General features: G+C 36.2%; 1 protein-coding gene across 1 annotated transcript in view; it reads right to left on the bottom strand.

The window, feature by feature from the left end:
• The window catches only part of LOC127946113 (POU domain, class 6, transcription factor 2-like), an 89,519-nt gene extending 68,951 nt beyond the window's left edge, over positions 1-20,568 (bottom strand). Inside the window, exons 1-2 of the mRNA XM_052542415.1 lie at positions 20,409-20,568; positions 20,210-20,299 (exon numbers count right to left, since the gene is read on the bottom strand). Coding sequence (XP_052398375.1) covers positions 20,210-20,299; positions 20,409-20,568 — 250 coding nt within the window. The remainder of the gene's footprint in view (positions 1-20,209; positions 20,300-20,408) is intronic.
• Positions 20,569-21,100: the final 532 nt, after the last annotated feature.

The raw sequence follows: 21,100 nt of genomic DNA, 5'->3' as shown, positions 1-21,100 counted from the left end.
TTCTCTGTTAAACACACATCACAGCATCTCCTTAATTCAGCGACTCAAACCACACATCAATTTACATGCCAGAGTTCTCCGCTGATCTGTCTACATGTACACATTTGAAGACACATACAAACATGCACACAGGGCTGACATGAGATACTGTGCTTCAGCACAAATACTACACACCTGACTTGCGCACACACTGAACTAGAAAAGCCATGTGTGAAAAGGAAATCTAGAAAATTTATAAAGAGTGTCAGATCCTTTCTCAGTTTAAATAGTAAGCGCAAATCAACAACCTTGACCTTGTAAAGGAAGCAGGCAAATTGTTGACTTTCGGGAGGGCGGAGTAATGTCACATGTTCTATGTGTTTTGCTCCCCATGTGCTACTATGCCCTTATTTGTTTCCCTTCCTGTCCCTGTCCTGATTATGTTCTATAGTCCCAGCTGTCCAGTCCCAGGTGTTTCCCATGTTATTTTATGATTATTGATATTCCTAGTCCTCCCCTTGTCCAGTCCTGTGTATTTATTGTCAGTCAATTTCTAAGTTTCTTTTTCTGGTACTGAATGTCGTTATGTTGTACGTAAGATTCCTGACTGCCCTGTGTACACCTTTGTTTTGATTATTAAAGACTGTTTGTTTTAAGTTTATTCCACATTCTCCTCTTTCCTCGCTTCTACAAAGTGGCAGACTCATGACAATATGTATGTATATACAGTAGCACAGTTTCCAACAAATATTAGGCAGAATAACTGTTTTAAACACTGGTAATCAGAAATGTTTGTTGAACACCAAATAATGCTGCAGAAAATTCAGCATTAGGAAAAAAATAAAATTAGGATAAAGTTTTTATAATGTATTAAAAAAGAAAAAAGAAATAATTGCACAAATATGCTAATATATTGAATACATATTCATTATTATATTAGTTATACTTCACACTATTACTGTTTTTACAGTATTTTTGATCAAATAAATGCAGTCTTGGTGAGCATAAGAAACTCCAAATGATCCCAAACCTTCGAACGATAGACAGAATGTTATGGTGAGGTCCTCAGAGCTTAATAAATACATAGAATATTGGGTCTCATTCACTAACAGTGCCTATATATGCATCGTGTCTGCACTTCTAACATTAATTTTAAATTAAAAATAAAATCTAGGAGCAATTGACACTATACATTTTTACAGTGGCTTCAGAAAAAAAAAAGTGTTAAGCTATTTATTTAAAACTGAATGTCTAAAATAAATATAGCTCTACAAGAGTATTTTTTTTATAATTTATAAATTGTGTGTTTTCTAGACCTATAATACAGTTTAATGGGGCAGAAGGTGTTTTTTTTTTTTAGTGGTCCACTTTGCCATTTTGCATTTTGTGTGCTCTTGGCTGTCTGTTCACCACACACACACACACACACACACACACACACACACACACACACACACACACACACACACACATATATATATATATATATATATATATATATATATATATATATATATATATATATATATATATATATATATATATTTTACTTCACTTTTTTTAATAAAGACTGTATTTGATGTTTTTATTTATTTATTTACATACAATAGCTCATACTCATACAATCTTGCTGGTTGATCTTCTTTCAGGGATATTAAAGAGCTGGCATTATGCAGGCATCATAGAGTTGAAAGGTCAACACACTGACTTGAATATAGTATAATTCAAATCTTTCATCGTCTATAATTAACTCATATAGCTCATTCCATTAACATCTATTTAAAAAGATCAGGAAAGGTCTCAGCTGGTTAATGCTGCTTTGAAAGGCATGTCTACTATATCTAATTATCTATTTTTGTGGCGTACTACCTTTAGTTCATGGTCACAGGCAGATTCTATTCAAATCCAACCTACTGATTTTTCTACTAATATGTAGAACTCTTTCCCTCTTTCTTTCCTTCTTTCAACTGCATCACAAAACACTGGGTAGATTAAAACATGCTCACAAACCTAGCTTACTGTAACTTGTTTCATTACTACATTTTTAACAGGTACTGAGTAGGAAGGTAGTGATGGCCAAAGAAAAAACAAAGCAACTGACTTTAAATGGTTCCTCAAAATGACAGAGGCTTCTCTGAGAATCACCATGGGAACATATCCTCATTATTCCAGAGATCACTGGAGGGTAAAGACCTGTCTCCTTGGCCCTAATCTTCCAAACCTAATAAAAGTCTGTAATCAAGCTCCCCAGCACACTTATGAAGAATATCTGCTGGTGACCGCTCACCTGAGGAACGCCTAAACCCGCCATTGTTTGGTTAGCGGTGGTGCTTTTAAACACCACAAGCTTATGATTAGTTTGTTCTGGTTTCCTCCGAAAGCCTGCACAAACATAAATCTTGCTCGAGAGGAAAATTGTTCCAGAGAAGTAAAGTCAGTAATAGATGTGTTATATCTCAAATATGAAATGATGTAGTTTAGACTTGTAGTTCTAAGACTTGTAATAGTAGTTCAAAAACAGCATGTTGTTTTGTTGGATTATGAGTGAGATTGAGAATTATTGCTTTAATGTTAAGCTTCTTAAATCAATAATCATTTAAATACAAATAAAATTAAGACAATTTAATTATATTATAATAGCTATATTAATAATTAAGTTATTTTAAAATAAAATTTATTTAACTAAATGCATTTAAAAAAAAAAGAAATCATGCTATGCATACACTGCCTTTTAAAAGTTTGGCGTTTTAAGGAAAACGGCATGAAAAGCCTATGTGAAATATTATTACAACTGAAAATGACTGTATTTTCATACATTTTAAAAGGTAATTTATTTCTGCGATGACAGAACAGCCATTACTCAGTCTTCAGTGTCACATGGTCCTTCAGAAATCATTCTAATATTCTGATTTGGTGCTCAACAAACAAGTCTTATTATCATTCATTTAGAAAACAGATAATTATTTGCAGGATTCTTTGATGAACAGCATCTATTTTAAATCAATTTTTTAAAAACTAATCATTTCTTTACTGTCTTCTTTAATGTGTCCTTACTCAATAAATAAAAATAATAATAAAAAAAAACTTTAAACCCAAGCCCTGTTTATTTGAATACACACACAATAATCAAACTTAGTTTTGGATGTATTTCATTGTCTGTTCAGCATCATGAGCGTCAAATCAGCGATTAATTAAGCAAAACGGTGACAAAAACAAGATGTTTTGTATTATCACCAGTTTTTTTGTAATTGTGGGATGATCGCATATTATCACAGGGCTCTTTTGTCTCCTTTTGATGTTCCAGATGAGCGACAGCACTAATGATGCTGCGACGACGCGCTTGTCTCGAAGTTTGGCAAATGACAAACATCAGAGGAAAATCTCCCATGTCAGCCCACATTAGTGTTCACGAGCTCAATATCAAAACTGAAAAACAAAGCCGATCCCACGTCTAATCAAAGGCGTTGCTACGCTGTATAATTGATGAGGAGCATCACATTGACAGAGCGCATGACAATATCATATATAAATAATGCTTCTGTTACGCATTGATGCTTCTGGTTTAACTTGGCGAGTTGTGAATAAAATATCACATCTATAAGTAAAGCAGCAAAGCGTGTCTTTCATTGGTTGAGTAGGGAACGCTTGATCCCTTTGCAAATAATAGTAAAGTTAACACATTTTAGTTGAATGGGTAGTGAAAAAGGGGGATCAATAATGAATTAATGTACAGGCCCCTCATCTCAAGGGGGTTTCACTGTGGGGTTTTTTTTCCCCTCCATGCAACAAAATTAAAAAGCAGAAGGAGGAGTGACGGACGGGGCGTCTGGGGATTATCAACAGCGATTCACTCCCATTACCCAATCCCATTGTTCTCATGACCTGTTTATTAAAACAGCCAGCGCTTTAAGTGGATTACCCTTCGAGAGCTCAAAATATTGTATGTCTAAAGTACTGATGCACACTCTAGCCAAGGATAATTTTACCTGGGATAGATTGTTCTCCTTAACCAAACTAAATGCCATGTACTAGCAGCCGAACTGCTAGTACTAGTTATTGCTTGGGTTTAAAGCCTGAGGGTGTTTCGATAAACTTGCTTCTCAAGGCTGACAGACTTACAGTACACGGCATCCCAAAGAAACCACTTATCAAACTGCCGAGGTCCATCATGGATACTCAGCCTCGCTCACTAATTTATAAAGGTATTGATAATTGAGAATATTTCGAAACATTCGTCTATCCTCCCACACAGCATGCGGCGGGCGCTAACAGGCCATGTTTCTCTGCGCTGGTCAGACAGCGTCTCATTTGTAATCTCCTCAGTGTGGCCCTATCTACAGTAGGTTAAACACAACAGAGACCCAGACTGATAGCAAGAGAGAGAGAACCTCACCTACTGAGTCTGTATGTGCCAGCTCTGATGAAGTGGCTAAGACACCAAGAGGTCAGAGTTCAACCGCTTTTTTTTTTTTTTCTTATAAAAACTTCTTCAACACAGGGCTCAGACAGAGACCTCTGAAAGGTCTTATGAGATGTTATGTGCAGCTTGTATATTTTATAAAAGACGGGTGATTAGGAGTGTCTTAACTCTTAGTTATTTAACACAGTCTGTAAATCAACCTTGGTAGGCATTTGGGTGAAAGTGTCTGCTAAATGAATACACAAAAAAGTAATGTTAATGTAACTGTACATCCATACCTAAAAATATGAGGAGCCAATTATTGAATTACATTAAAATAAACAGCAACATTTATTTGAATTTATCAGCATTTATTTGATTAAAAAAAAAAACAGCAAAAGCAGTAATATTGCTTAATAGTATTATGATTTAAAATAACTGTTTTCTATTGTAATACATTTTGAAACATAATGTATTCCTGTGATGGCAAAGCTAATTTTTTTACAGTCATTACTCCAGTCTTCAGAGTCACATGACCCTTCAGAAATTATTATAATATGCTAATTTACTGCTCGAGAAACGTTACTTATTGCTATCAATGTTGAAAACACATGTTGATTTTTTATTATTATTATTATTATTATTATTATTATTATTATTATTATTATTATTATTATTATTATTATTATTATTTGATTATTTGATAGTTCAAAGTCCAGTCTTTGGTTTCACATAATTCTTCAGAAATCATTCTAATATGCTGATTTGGTGCTCAGATATAATTTCTTCTTATTATTATCAATGTTGAAAACAGTTGAAAACTGTGCTGTTTAACATTTTTGTGGAAACAGAGATGAATATAAATATTCTTTGATGAACAGAAAGTTTAAAAGAATACCACGTTTTCGAAATATGCAAAATAAAAAGGCCTTTACTGTCACTTTTGAATAATGCATCCTTGCTGAATAATAATAATAATAAAACATCTATTCAGTGAAAAAAGTCTGACTGACCCCAAACTTTTAAACAATGGCGTAAATATGAGTTATTATAAATATACCATACAAACATATGAATCAATTAAACAACTTCTGTTCCTTTGAATACTTGAGTGGTAAATATGTATTGAGATTGATCAGCCCAGTGCAGTGGGTCTACAATGTTCTAAATTCAATGCCGAGTGTCCCCCCTCTGCCAAGGATAGCGTCTGCAAAATTAGTGCAGAATTGCTCACAGATTGCTAAATTAAACAGTCATTGTCGAGAGCTCATTTAGAGGTTAGCATTCACCCCCGCAGACATTTATAATACATTTTTCCTTCCATAAAAGAGAGGTTTTAATACTTTCAAAAGGAAATACATTATGTCATAACTTGAGTGATGCTATTTCAGGCTATTCAGAATCGACAGACCCCCAAACCTGATCTTGAACAACCCTGCACGTGTGTGTCCGCTTTGTGAGCTTTCATCTATTTATCATCTCATTCACTATCATGAAGTTAATCCAATTTGAATTACAAAGCACTCGGTAAGTGTGCCATTTGATTTTGTGCCATATAAAAGGCACAATGAACTGAAACAGGCCATAAATGTGTTGACTTATAACAAAATAGAGTGCATGATATTATCTGCATCATCTGTTGATCTAACCAATCCAAATGAAAGACATGTTTAGTGGTGTATTGATTTTTCCCATTCTGATCTAAATTATGACTAAGATTGAAGCCACTGTGAATAAAAATCATTAAGCCTGATACAGTGACCTCTTTGAAAAACATTTAACTGTTCTGGCACAGAGTGTATTATTTGATTCATAATTTTGCTTCGGGCACATAACACACTTTCATTTTTAAGTACCGCTGATGTATTGTTGACAACAGGATCAATCAAAGTTAAAGCCCATTGAAGACAATAGATTGTATTGGTGCTACAGAGAGTTTAAAGTTTAAAACCCTCACCACGTGACTGACAGGTCACATTTAACACAGTCCTAAAACCTGTCAATAATCAACCAATTGCGTTCAAATTGTGGTGTTACGGATTTTGTTAATGTGGCGGCTGAAACCAGGGAAACAGACAGTGATGTCTGGAATGGAATACCAGTCGAATGCTTACTGCATACTGTGTGGAAAAACACTGAATACTGCACACACACACACACACACACACACACACACACACACACACACACACACACACACAAAATGTAATTAACTATTATGTAAAAAATAATTATTTCAAACAGGAGCAGCCTGCATGATTTAACCTTATTGAGTGAGTGGAATCCATGTATAGTTTACAAAAAATAGGAATGCAAAAAAATATTGGTACTTAATTACTTAATTATTAAAGACTTTTTTTATACTGTGTACATTCTAGTGTTGCAGTGAGTAAATTCACTTGTCTTGTAGCATTTTAAATAATTTAAGCATTTTATTTTGTATTTAATTTATTTGGAAAATATTATGTAGAATTCCATTATAAACCATTAACGGTTATCAGCTACTTTGTGACAATAATTATCAGCTTATCTGTATTGACCAGAACTGTAATTACAAAGTATCCCTAAAAAAAAAAAAAAACTTTATGGATGTCAGGGAAGAATAAATCTCATAATGTAAAAATGACACTGACATACATAATCATATATGTATATATATTTATATGTGTGTGTGTGTGTGTGTGTGTGTGTGTGTGTGTGTGTGTGTGAGAGAGAGAGAGAGAGAGAGAGAGAGCATTTTTCATATCCTCCTGATGGACATGCAGGGAAATCCGAATATATTTCTACAAGATACACATTTATCCAGTGTAAATAACTAGCAGTAAATGGGTTCATCTAAAGTAGCATTAATCTGTATGACATGTTAAAGTACACTGCTTCTTATTCTAAACCTCCCTGTGGACAGAAAGACTCTAAAAAGATGTTGAACTCTTAATGAAACAGGAAGGTGGTCTTTTACCAAAAACTCAATAGGAGCAAGCTTCTGATTCCCAGCAGCAGAGAGACATTATTTATGTAAAATATAAAATAAAAGCTAAAAAATACAAACACTGGGATGGATCGATGTAGCTGAGAACTCTAGAATGGGGGAGAAACCAAAGTGAAGACAAAAGGAGAGAAAGGGGCAGAGGAAAGGGCATTTATTCTATTAAAAGAGTGAGAGAAACTCACAGAACCCATCTGTGAGAAAGGAAGGATAAAAAAGGCAAAGGAAAGACCTGAAAAAAAGAAGGACATGGTGTTGATTTTGTGTGTTCTGAACATTAACACCCAAAGCGGCCACATCTGTTGAAGAAGCCTTTCCTCCCTCTCATCCTCAGGCAATGTCAACTCGATTACCGCAGGGTTGAAAGAGACAAAGATCCATCCACATAACTCCTCATCCTTTTAGGCCCATCTGCAAAGCCAGGATCTGAGGCCAACTCTGCCTGAAGAAAATCAAACCCTTTTAGAGTGAAGGCAGAAAAATGCAAGGGTCGCCATGCTTTCCACTGAAGCCGAGCTCTTCCTAAATTACCTTAAGCATATTTGTGGCAAATAGGATTCAGCCTACTGACCTCCAACATTGTCCGTCTTCGGCGAAAGGTCTCTCCTTATTTTGCAGTTTTTTTTGAGGCGTCGATATGAGTGCATCCCGTTCTCTTTTTCTATACGTGTTCTATTTGGCTCTCATGTGGCCTGCGCTTTCTGACTTTTTGTGAATAAGGATATTAACAGCTATCTGCTCACAATCAGGACAAGAAAATGAGGGACATATTTATTTCTCATTGGGCCCTATTTTAACGATCTGAAACGCAAGTGTCAAAGCGCGATGCGCAAGTAAGTTTGTGGGCGGGTCTCGGCGCTGTTGCTATTTTCCCGGCGGGATAAATGGCTCTTGCGCCCGGCGCAAATCTAAAATGGGTTGGTCTGAAGTAGCTTCATTATTCATAGGTGTGGTTTGGGCGTAACGTGAAATAAACCAATCAGAGGGTCATCCAACATTCCCTTTAAAAGCAGGTGCGCAAGTGCCATTATGGATTGCTATTATTATGGCGTATTTACCAGGCGCACGCCAGGAGCGGTTCACAGCCGAGGAGACTGATGTTCTTGTAAGAGCAGTGAAAGACAGAGAAGTTGTGTTGTATGGGGATGGGAGAAACCCACCCAAAATTGCGTCGGTTAAACAAGCGTGGGAGGAAATAGCCACAATTGTTTCATCGATTTTTTTTCCTGGTTCCTGACGGACAAACCAATTTGTCAGATGTCCTTATATACATATATGACCTCAAACATGTCTGATCCTTAATTACTACAATTAGCCTGAATAATTTGTAAGCTAGATTTATGCCTATTTTTTCACATCTTCGTGGCACACCACAATGATTTCCGTCATCTCAAGTGTTAATATTTTTTTAGTGTAACAATTTATGATTTGCAAAAATAACTGTTGCATCTGTGTAGATTACATGAGCAAAGTGTATGCGCGTTGTGCACGCTAGACATTATGGTCAAGCATGCGCCCCTAAAATAGCATAATGAACAACGCGCAACGCGCCACTGACTTTAGACTAGGTTTTTTCTGGTCAGTGGCGCAATTGTTTAATGGAACAGGAAAATAGCACCAGGGATTGTTTGCGCCGGAACACGCCTCCTTTTTTGCGCTGAACCGCCCAGGGAGCGCAAGTTCATTCACTAGTTTAGCGACGTGCTTCTGTGGAGGGAAAAGCGCGCTTTGCGCGGGTGCAAAATAGGAATGACACATGCGTCGGTGTACAAAGTCAATTGCGCTGGGTGCAAGATAGGGCCCATTATGTTTAACTTGGCAGAGTAGAATCCTTCACGCTGTAAAGCTGTAAAAGTCTTTGTACTTGGAAGTAAAAGCTCATCTTGCACTCTCAATTGTAGACTGTATTCTTACAGCATGAGTCACAGGTTGCGAACTAGCAAAGCAGTAGCAAAAAGACCACAACAAGAACAAATGTGCATATTTTGTTCATATTTCGTTTTCTAAAATATAAATATATGAAATATAAAAAAAAATCAATAAAAAGATTATTATTTGCATTAAAGTCCGAATATATTATTCCACACTGTTCCTTTAAAAAATTTGTAATTTGCTTGCAACCTCAAAATGTCTGTATCCTCATATTACTTAAGACAGTTCAATATTAGTTGTCCATGTAACTTATGTAAACATGTCATTTCTGTCAGTGTTTATAATGTGTAGAAATACAAGCAGGGTTTAGAGGAGCCTGTGGGGTGACAGCAAGAGCTCTGTGGATGGTGTTAGCAACACGCCAGATGCCCACATGTCATGGCCAGCACATCGCCCACTGACCCTAAGGCCATCCATCCCTCTACGTAACTCAGACGTCCCTCACTGCACATGCGTCTACATACAAATATGACAGACTTAAAGCATCTTGACATATCATACAGGTTTAGATAAAAAAATGCATATTTAAAATAAACTATATTCGTATTATTTTTATTTAATTTTGGTGAACTAATCCTTTAAAAACAGAAGAGAGTAAGGCATCGTATTTCTTAATCAGAATGGAACACCTAAAAAATGTTTTTACGTTCAGCAAGATTATGAAAAAACTCAATATCGTAAACTTCAATTGCCTTTTACGGTCTCACACTTCCTCCCCTCATGTTTATTTCGGCATCTACACATGGGTCTCTCATCTCGTTCCTCATCTGATCTTAAGCAGTCATCTCATTCTCTCCCAGGTCACTCGGCAGCATCAAGAGACATCATCATAAACACAAGCAATCGGAGCACGAGCGTGGCGAATCTCTCCAACTCCCCCATACGCAAGGTCACCCTGCAACCTGTCTAAGCACAAAATGAAGGTTGCAGGGAAAGTCTGGAGCTTTGAAGCTGTTTCTGTTCCACATCTTTAAATATAACAGGAAGGATGCCCTAAAAAAAAAATCACATTATAACTTCTGTGGATTGCCGGACGCAAACACTCGCTTTCTTCTACCCCCTGATATACGCGCATTCCTTCGTCATTCCTGGCTCTCATCTCCTCAATCTTTGGTTTCAAAGGGACGGTATAAGGCAGAAGAACAGGGGGTTATGCATTAGTACTGGTCAGTGCTCAAAGAGACTCCATCATAAATAATAAAGGGTCTGTGAAGGACATCCAGACTCTAGTTACCAGCTATGCACTGCGCCTTGTATCTCACCAGACAAACACAAGATTGTCATTTTTCATCCAGTGATGACCACCGTCTCTACACGTATGATTAGTTGACGGCTTCAATTATCCCATGCTATGGAAGCAACATGCAGAGTGGTGGAGAATTTGTTTCGGGAATGTTTGTGAAGCAACATTCATCCATACCTCAATGGAGAGCAGGAAACTGTTTGCAAATACTGCATTCGTTTTACATTCAGAATAATAAAAGAAGTGTTCTTTTCTTTGAGTAACTTCTTCCTGTTTTTTTGTCAATAAATGATGGGAAATATGCAAGCTTTACTGTTAAAATTAGGGTCAGTAAGATATTTTTATTTTCTTTTTTTAAGAAATTCTTGCATGCATTCAGAAAGGATGCTAATTAAAAGCAAATTAAATTGATCAAAAGTGACAGTGAAGTCATGTATGCTACAACTTATATATATTATTATATTAAATTTTAAATATTAATTTTTTTTTTTAATATTAAGTAGCATAGGTGTTTTCAACAATGATAATAACAAGAAATTATTTTTGAGCTCAAAATCAACATATTAAAACAATTTCTGAAGGTTCATGTGATATTGAAGACTGTAGTAATGATGCTGAAAGTTCAGCTTTGCATCACAGGAATAAATGACATTTTTAGAAAGTATTTTTAAATAGTTAAATAATAATATAAACATTTTACAGCATTTTTTTATAGATACAGCCTTGATGAGCATAAATGACTTACAGACCCCAAACATTTGAAAGGAAAGCTACATGGAGTAAGATTCAAAACTGGTTTTGATGCCAGTGGAACAGCACCAGCAACAACCTTGTCTTACTGAACAAGTATTGAAAATATTGGCAAAAAATAAAAAAAAATAAAAAAAATTATATATATATATATATATATATATATATATATATATATATATATATATATACTATTAGTTTAACTGGACAAAAAAATGGGGTAAAATAAATCCTTATTACTGCTGATGAAGCTGGATGACCAAAGGAGGCACAATAACTGACAATTCTGGAATCTGAGGGTGCCAAAAAATAAAAATAAAAATATTGAGGTAAATCACCTTTAAAGTTATCCAAATGAAGTTCTTAGCAATGCATATTACTAATCAAAAATATTTATATATATATATTTACAGTAGGAAATTTACAAAATATCTTCATGGAACATGCTTTTTACTTAATATTCTAATGATATTTGCCATAAAATAAAAAATTTGACCCATACAATGTATTTTTAGCTATTGCTACTTCAATCATAACTTAAACAGCAACTTAAATCTGGTTTTGTGGCCCAGGGTCACATATGTGAAATATGAACAAGGTCCAAAATATTCACTTAACTAGGCTCAGAAACTGTTAACATAAGACACTGCAAGGGAGTTTGGAGATGATCTTTGAGAACGACACAAGAAACATTCACTTCAATCAGTGAATTATTGTGGAACAACGCAAAATATCTTCAAAAACAGCTCTGTACTATTGAGCTGAAAATGTCTTCTTCCATCCATTCCAAACTTAAGATGGGAGCGCCAATTAATTTCCACTGTCCTCTCTGACCCTACCCGCAGCATATTTCTAAAACAAAAGTGGACCCTGGACTGCTCCTGCCCAACCCCTGCAGCCCCCATTCACTGCTTGAATAGCATCTTATCTGCAGCCGCTGGCGGTACAGACGCATTAGCGAGTGGATTACACATGCTTGGTAGGCATGCATTAGGGAGATGGGGGCAGATCCCAGCTCAAAGCACCCAACTAAAGGCCTGAGCCTGCCCTATAATGAGATCTAACTCCTGAGGAGAGGCACTCGGGGCTAGTGCGCTCTATTTAAAGAGGGCCAGCCTCATTTAAAAGACTGTGTCTGTGTCACTTTATTACTTAACCTGAGTGAGGCACATCAAGGCCCTTTTGCATTAGCACCGAACCCCCTCCTCCCTCTTTTCAGCTAAGCTGATTACACAAATATAAAGTGTGTGTGTTTTTCTTATTTGGAGGGCCTTTGAGGGAGTATAACAGGCTAATGTGCGTGTGCATATGTGCACAAACGAGGTCGAAAAGGACCAGAACAAGCAACTAATGTGTTTTGCTTGTGGCTAGCCATTAAAAAACTATTGTCTTCTTTAGATCTGCTTTAGTGCTGAATCAGATTTGTTTCATAACTGATTAATTTTGCAGCATCTACACTGTTACTAAACTGAATTGAATCAATGTTGAACTGACTTGAGGTGAAACATGCCTTCTGTAGAGCTGCTTATAGCTGAATTTCACTTGGTTCATAATAGATTAACTTTACACAGTTATTGAACTGAACTATTTTTTAATTCTATTGACACTGAACTGTTAAATTATGACACTAAACACCGAATTCTGATTTGTTTCACATTTGAAGTTCACATAACTGATTCTATTATTTTCCTGTTTATTACTGTGAAGCTGCATCGAAAAACTGTGTTGTATAAAGCACTATAAAAATGAAGGATTTAGATGCTCTGCATTACTTAGAATGACAGTTGATTGTCAAAACACATCTTCTTAGCTCAAAATAAAATTTTCTGACTCAAAAATTTGCATGTTCCACTGGAATGGTATGTTCTCCTCTTAAAGAGCATTGCATTGAAACCTTCTCCCTCTTCTCTTGTCTACAACAGATACATTTTCCTCTCAAACTCCACGTCAATTACACAAATCAATACACATTTCTTTTATCATTTCATGAAATTTTTTCCCCCCGTTCTCTCGGCTGAAGGTGACCCCTGGGCTGGAACGTGTCCTCCATTCCGGCGGAATCGGTATAAGTGCTGGCCATTTGGCGTGGACGTTAAGTGTATGAAATGAGTGGCCCTGTCTCTCTCTGGTCCTCTCCTCCTGACAGGCTGATGATAGAAGCGTCACATCCTGGGCCCGAATAAAATGCAAACTGACAAGAGACGAGGCTTTGGTGGCTGAATATAATGCCGGATTGTGCCTCCGAGTGCCTTATTATCTTGTCTTGGGATGCTGGAGAGGAGGCGGGTCTCTAAGAAAAGAGTAGACAGCCACTGTACATACACACACACAACCCATCACCTATTCTGTGAGTAAGAGTGAAAAAAAAAACAGCAGTTTGGCCTCCTAACCACTGCTTTTGCAGCTAATATACCTGACAATAAATAGGGACGGGGTTGTCGGGGATGTTTGCATGTGATAGCTGGAGTGAAACCTGGCGAAATGAGCTTTTTAAAAGGTGGGGGAGGATGAAAAACACTGGGAGTTGAGAGTGAGAGGAAGATGAAGGAGAAAGATGTTACTCTGAAGTTGACAGCCTTAAATTTTGTCATAATCTTGTTCCGAATGACACAAAAAAAAGGTTTAAAGCAGACAGTATAAACAGGTGGCTGAGAATTAATCAGCCTCTTTTATCATAAACCCAACCAGAGCACAGCTGATGAATCAGTCAATGTTTTTAAGTGCTTTTTTGAATAAAATTATATATATATATATATATATATATATATATATATATATATATATATATATATATATATATATATATAAACACATTTTTAAGTACATTGTTTGTGTGAGTATGTTTCAATGTAAAACAAGATATGCATAAATATATATTTTAGATTTTGAAAATATTTCTAAAGCACTTTTCTTTCATCAGCACCTTTCAAAAGTAAACAATAAGGCTTACTTCCAAGGAAATTCAGTGGCATTCAGTTTAAATCTAATCCACCACATAAAAAAAAAAAAAAAAAAGGTCGATCTATATATTTCCCACTCTCCATTGTCCTCGCAACAAACTCTGGCCATGTTTTCTTTGGGAGCTTCGACAAAGAGTTAACATCTTTCCCTAAAGACTGACAGAACCCACAGAATGTTCTGTCCGCGTACAAAGAGAGGTCCATCATATTTTTCATTTTCTCTCTCTGCGGCCCTTAATACTCCCTCCACCCCCACGCCCCCCTCCACATCCCCTTCAACTTTTGAAAGCAAATGTCAAGGCCGGTCTTTTGCGTTTGTGTGGAAATTAGACTACACATTTGTCCATACATGCACAAGTGATTTTCTGATGAAAAACATTTAGGCAACGTTTTGTCATCACCTACACTCAGTAGGTGTTGAAAATCAGCCTAAGAAAGAGATGAAAAGAAGTCTTTTAATGTCCCCATCCTCTTGGTCAGATCTTTTCAAACAGGGAATGCAAAAGCTCACTCAATGCCGCGGATCAATTTGTCGAGAATCAATCGAGTCGGTAGACATATGTATTGCACTTCTGTGACATTTAAACGAACAGAACCTCCTTTGAGGGCAGCAAAAGATGATTTAATCAAACAATGCCTGGTCGTAAAAAGAAATCACTTCAGTATAAACACTCCCTCTTGAATGTTTAATATGAAGCTTTAAATTGAGATTGTAAGCATTTAGAATATACATTTACATTTAGTCATTTAGCAGACACAATTTTTTTCCAAAGGGACTTACAAATAAGGACAATGGAACTAAATAAAATCAACAAATGAGCAATGATATGCAAGTGCTAAAACAAGTCTCAGTTAGCTTAAAGGGTTAGTTCACCCAAATATTACAATTATGTCATTAATAACTCACCCTCATGCCGTTCCAAACCCATGAGACCTTCGTTCATCATCGGAACATAGTTTAAGATATTTTAGATTTAGTCCGAGAGCTTCCTGTCCCTCCATTGAAACTGTGTGTATGGCAACCATGTCCAGAAGGGTAATAAAAACATCATCAAAGTAGTCCATGTGACATCAGAGGGTCAGGTAGAATTAACTGAAGCATCAAAAATATAATTTAAATTGCGACTTTATTCAGCATTGTGACGCTGCTGACGTATTCTGTTTGTTATTGGGAATAAAGTCTTAATTTTTGTTATTTTTGGACCAAAATGTATTTTCGATGCTTCAATAAATTCTCACTGACTTGTGCACTTTTTACATGTAACATTATAACGGGCATCTTCCTATTAGAGACCAGCACGATCGCGGGACCCATCGCAGCAGAGTGTGGCTTAGGAAAACTCTTGAAGGGCGGGAAGAGACTCGTGTGTGCGGAATGCCGGAAAATAATTAGGGTGTGCACAAACTCGACAATCTTAAACCCCATAGCCTGGTTGGTTTGCCTAGTGTGATCGCTCCGTTTAGCAGTCCCTGGCTTGGTTGGAAGAGGTGTGCAAGACCACAGTTCAGTTATATGTAGATAAGTGACTGTGAGCACTAAACATCGCCGGAGCACAGATCTTCTGATACATGAAGCATGATTGTGTGAATATTTCAGAGTGGCAAAAGTGATAGATCTGTAAAGCAGTATATTGTGAGAGGGCCATTTGTTACTGCGTCGCATACGACTCAGAATAATAAACCACAAAGTTAACAAACAATGCATTCCACTGTGCTGAGCAAGAGTGCTTCTTTGCTGTCAGAAAACTTCCTATTTCCCATTTATGAAGTCGTTATTACAAGCTTGTTGCATTCTTTTCTGTAAAAAATAACAGTGGACAGAATAATTTGATCGGGAACATCCCCTCACGTGACCCATGATTTGTCTGTATGTGTATTCACAGCCAGTGAGCAACGGACTTTCATAATATAAAAAAACTGCGTTAGTGGGCAATAAAATAATTATCAGTGTTAATCAATTAATGCATTAATGCGATAATTAAACGTTAACTTGCCAACCTAATATATATATATATATATATATATATATATATATATATATATATATATATATATATATATGTGTGTGTGTGTGTGTGTGTGTGTTCATGTGTGTATCTTTTAATATAAATGATGCAGATCATGTAAATGCACTTTAAGTTTAAACTAAATGGACCAAGTACTGTAAATGCATCAAGTTTACTGCATTTTTAACTTAAAACACACAATATGGTTCAGATTGATTCTAATTAACTGATTTATTTTAATGTATTTTTAATGGTTGTAATTATTTCAAATATTGTTTATTATATATATATATAGAGAGAGAGAGAGAGAGAGAGAGAGAGAGAGAGTTACATATTTGACAAATAATTATTTTATTCTAATTAATTTAAATAATGTAATATTTTAATGTATTTATATGATTTTAATTATTTCAGTTGTGTCTGCTTTCATTATTTATAATAAAAATATTTTTTAAAAGCTACACCTCTAACAAATATGCACTCACACACACAGTCACATACATATGTATTTGATGGCGAAGTTTAACAAGAAAAATTTAATAAGTAGCCTACAACAAAGTTAAAATAAAAATAAAAATACAAAATATCATAATCTGCACTTCTTTCTCCTGTTATTTCACATATTTCATTCTCAATTCTTTCTGTAGCCAAAGATCAATGACCTTTCAGACATTTCTCTGATGGGCACCTATGCCCAAGGACAGATTCAGTCATGCCCCCTTTGCTCTGAGCAGCCCCCTGGCACTGCCCACGGCCCATACCTGCTGTACCTCTCGCAGGGCAAGAAAAGAGCAGGGATGCTCCATTTGGTAGGCTTTAAAATAAAAACCAATCTTGCTTTTAAACAATGTTAAATAAAGTCTGCCCACATGCTTAAAAATTTGAAATGTATTGATTCGATAAAAAAAGGTCTGAAAAAGAATGTGCCTACATCCTAAATGTGTGTGCGTGCATTTGTGATTGTATAAGCGTGCAAAAAAGTGCGATTTTACAAAGAGAACAGATTGATGGATAGACAATGAGCTGTAAAGCTAAGCGTAAAGAGAAAAAGCAACAAGCAAACAAAAGCAGGTTTGATGCTTATTAAAGAAAATTGTAACATTGGCATTATGAAACAGTAACTGGGCTTTTCTTGCCTTGGGATATTCTAAAAAATTCATCAGGCTGACAGCGGGAACCACAAGACTGATCAGGGCCTGACAGAGAGGTTCGGACGGGGATCAGACACAAACGGCCCCCTTGCCAACACCCCCCCCCCCCACCCGACTCCCAAAATCAAATCAGCAAAAAGACGTGACACACCATCACCGTGGTGACAGCCAACACCGCAGTCTCGCTCCCAAATCCAGTCTCTCCAAAAAATTCAGTCAACAGAGTTCTTAACTATGCGCTCCTCACAAACACACACATGCACTCTTGTTATGTGTGTTTGCTGCACATAAGGAGGGTAGCTGATGTTTGATGTATAATTCATCTCAAAACACCAAGCAATACTCTTTATTCTGTTCTTTTAATGTCTAATGTAACATAGCTTCAGTGATATCTCAAACCGGACTGTAGTGAGGATGGAGTACCTGAGTCAGTTAATCCAAAGCAAGGTTATTTTAGAATGAAAAAACAATATGAATTCAGCAATAATGCTTCATAATTCATCATGACCTTGAAGAAATATATTTTAATCATTTAGACTTGTGTTTAATACAACAATGTAATGAATTGGAAAATTGTATACTTCTGTATTATCATACACAATGGTAATATTGTATAATGCGGTGAATGAAAGCATGTAATATTTCATGCATTTCTAAAAAATGAATTGTTTGGATTTTAATGTAGTTATAAAAAGCCCTCTGATAGCATTATAAGTGTATTATGATTAGGTAAATGGCAGGGGATCGAAATCTTTTAGCATTAATGTAATGCTGTTAGTTCTAACATAGAGAGCGATAGAAAAGCTCCCTACGGGGATCAGTCAAACTATGAACACAGACAAGAGGAAGATGCAGTCACAGCTACTGAATATCAAACCTGAAGCACAGAATCAAGCCTGACTGTCTGGCTTCATTCCGTATCTAGTGAAACATAATAAGCTTCAGAAATATGAATTTGATGAATTGCATATAACAGCAGAACACATTCAAAGCTGAGTGCAAACACTTCTAAAGCATTTAAGAGAGAAGGTCACTTTATTAGGCTTGATTTTCAATAAATAAGTTATTCTTCACTCCTTTTTATGCATGCACTCTTTAACATTTATTTGAAATATTGTACTGCATCTCTGAGAACATGATGGCTGTCTTTTACTAATGTAATTTTGTTGTGTTGTGTGCATGTTGGCACTTGTGTTTCTATGTTCTGTCATAAAAAGACGATACTTCAATAAGAAGAAACTGTTCTGAATTCAGTATTATTCACATAAAATAAAAGAACGACAGAAAAATGGGGTTTCTTTTATAAGGTAGAAGATTATAGAGCAGAAAAGGACATGCTAAAAAAACAAAAAGTTATAAAAATCTTATGCAGTGTGTGTTACTATAGGAAATAAAATGCAGGTGAAAAATACATTTAAGTTTGGAGTCTATAAACTCAGTAGCAGGAATCTGAGCTGAGAAAATTGCAGGCTGTTTCTGACACATGGTTTATGTGTTTCTGACTTCTATTCAAATTGAAAAATAAAATTCTGTCTGAAAGAAGCCAGCGGCAAAGTTTCACAAATCTTAAAGTATATCATTAATATTGCAGATTTGACAACCACAGCAAATAGTCTATCAATGCATGCTGAATCCAAATGGTCTGAAACTTGTCTTTTCACACACTATATCACTGCTGAGCAGTTTAAGGATTTCTAGGCTTTCTTCCTGATAAACAAGGTCAGAGCAATCATTCTGACTGCAAGGAACATAAGATTTTAACACAACATGCAAGAACGCTATTTTAGGATGTTAATTAAATCCAGCATTTTAAGATTTGTAAATATATTTTGTGCCAGCACTTATCAAATATGCCAAAATTCGATACAGTATGCTCAGTACTCAGAAAAGATAAAGCATACTTAAAGAGCCAGTTTAATGATCACAATAATTTTTCAATTAAACTTCATCTAGCATTCTGGAATATTAATGATATAATTAGAATATAGTATAATCATAATATTCAACATTAGTATAATATTATAATAATCAACATCAATATAAAATTACACACATACACACACATATTAATAAATGCATAGGACAACTTAAACAACGTAATTTGAAAAAAAAGTATTTAAGAAGAAGAAGAAGAAGAGGAAGAATAAATCTGAATGAAAAATAAAGAATAATACAAATAAATAATGATAATAATGATAATGATAATAATATTGACTGTGTTGTTTTACAACATCAAGAGTCTTTTAAAGAGATTCAGGGTATATGTTGCTCCTCATCAAGAATGTACAATTCAGTCTGCTTAGATCTGAATTCCTCATGAGGCCGTGGAGCCACAACAATCACATTCCTCTCCCTCAGGCCTCTTCACTTTCTCTCATTTTATCTTCAGCCTAAGCCGAGGAGATCTCAAATGTGAAGAAATGTCAACCTGTATGACAGATGAGTGTGTGTGCGCGAGTGTGTGTGTGTGTGTGTGTACATTATATGTCTCTTGTTGCCTATTTGCCCCAGATTCTGTCACATTTTTCTGCTTTATGAACACAAAAAAAAACTGGTCCCCACATACCGCATGACTGCACCCCACCAGTGTCACAGGAAAAGGACACTTCCTCCACAAGCTTTCCACAATTGAAATTTAACAGATTTTACTCAGATTTTGAAATGCACAGAGTAAACTTGGAGAAGAACTTTTCAGACTGTTAAACTCTATAGAAACCCAGGAATATATATGTAAATACTGCATTCATAGGGACAAAATTTGAGGTCACTCAGCATTTAAAGTAAGAGTAAGAGGCACAAATACCTTCAATCTCCAACTTCAAAATCCCAGATCCACCTACACGTGAACCACATATTTTCCTGCTCTGATCCAGCACTTTTTTTACCACAGCATCTTGCAAAAACAAGCAAACAAACAAACTCATGCTCTCCGGTGTTAGGTTCCCCCGTGCATGACCCCGGATGTCATGCACAATAATGAGGACAATGAAGGCTGGACTCACCATACATCTTCTCCTCCGAGTCTGTGTCAGCTGACAGCAGCAAGGGTTCCTCGTTGAGCTCGCTGTCCGGGCTGGCAGCTCTGTCGTCATCCCGTAGCTCGCAGGCGTCCATATCGGCACGCAGTGGGAGCAGCGGTTTGCTCAGCTGCCCTGTGATCATCGGATCCTGGAGGCGAGCGGAGGAAGGACCAGGTCGGGAGGACAACGGGGTGGGGGGGAGGCAAAATAAGTGATGTTAGCTTTGGTGCGCACTGGTTCACTCTTTGTGGGTCTCATGCACACACATGCACACTCATTTGCTCGCTTGCTATCTCTCTCTCTGCTTTCTGAAACTCACCACCTCTTCTAACACTCTCTATGGTAGCGTTTGCTCTCTCTCTCTCTCTGTCTCTCTATTTTCTGATGGCTGAAGAGCCCTCGTGGATGGCAGAAATTTGAAAAGAGTTTGGTTAAAAATGCTCCACTTGTCAAGTGACTCATTTTTATGAGTATCACCAAGAGCCATCAGCATTAAAATAGAACACTTAAGTTACATATAAATGTGCCACATTTACAATTACTGTTAAATGCAAAAACTTTTGTTGATTTAAACGAAACAATTATTTTTGCTTGAACAATGTGACACATTTATATGTATTAATGCATATATATATATATATATATATATATATATATATATATATATATATATA

This window comes from Carassius gibelio, chromosome A24 (genome assembly GCF_023724105.1).
Source record: "Carassius gibelio isolate Cgi1373 ecotype wild population from Czech Republic chromosome A24, carGib1.2-hapl.c, whole genome shotgun sequence".
In the NCBI taxonomy this organism is placed as follows: domain Eukaryota; kingdom Metazoa; phylum Chordata; class Actinopteri; order Cypriniformes; family Cyprinidae; genus Carassius; species Carassius gibelio.
The sequence above is the reverse complement of the archived record's forward strand: the minus strand, read 5'-3'. Positions and strand labels throughout refer to the sequence as shown.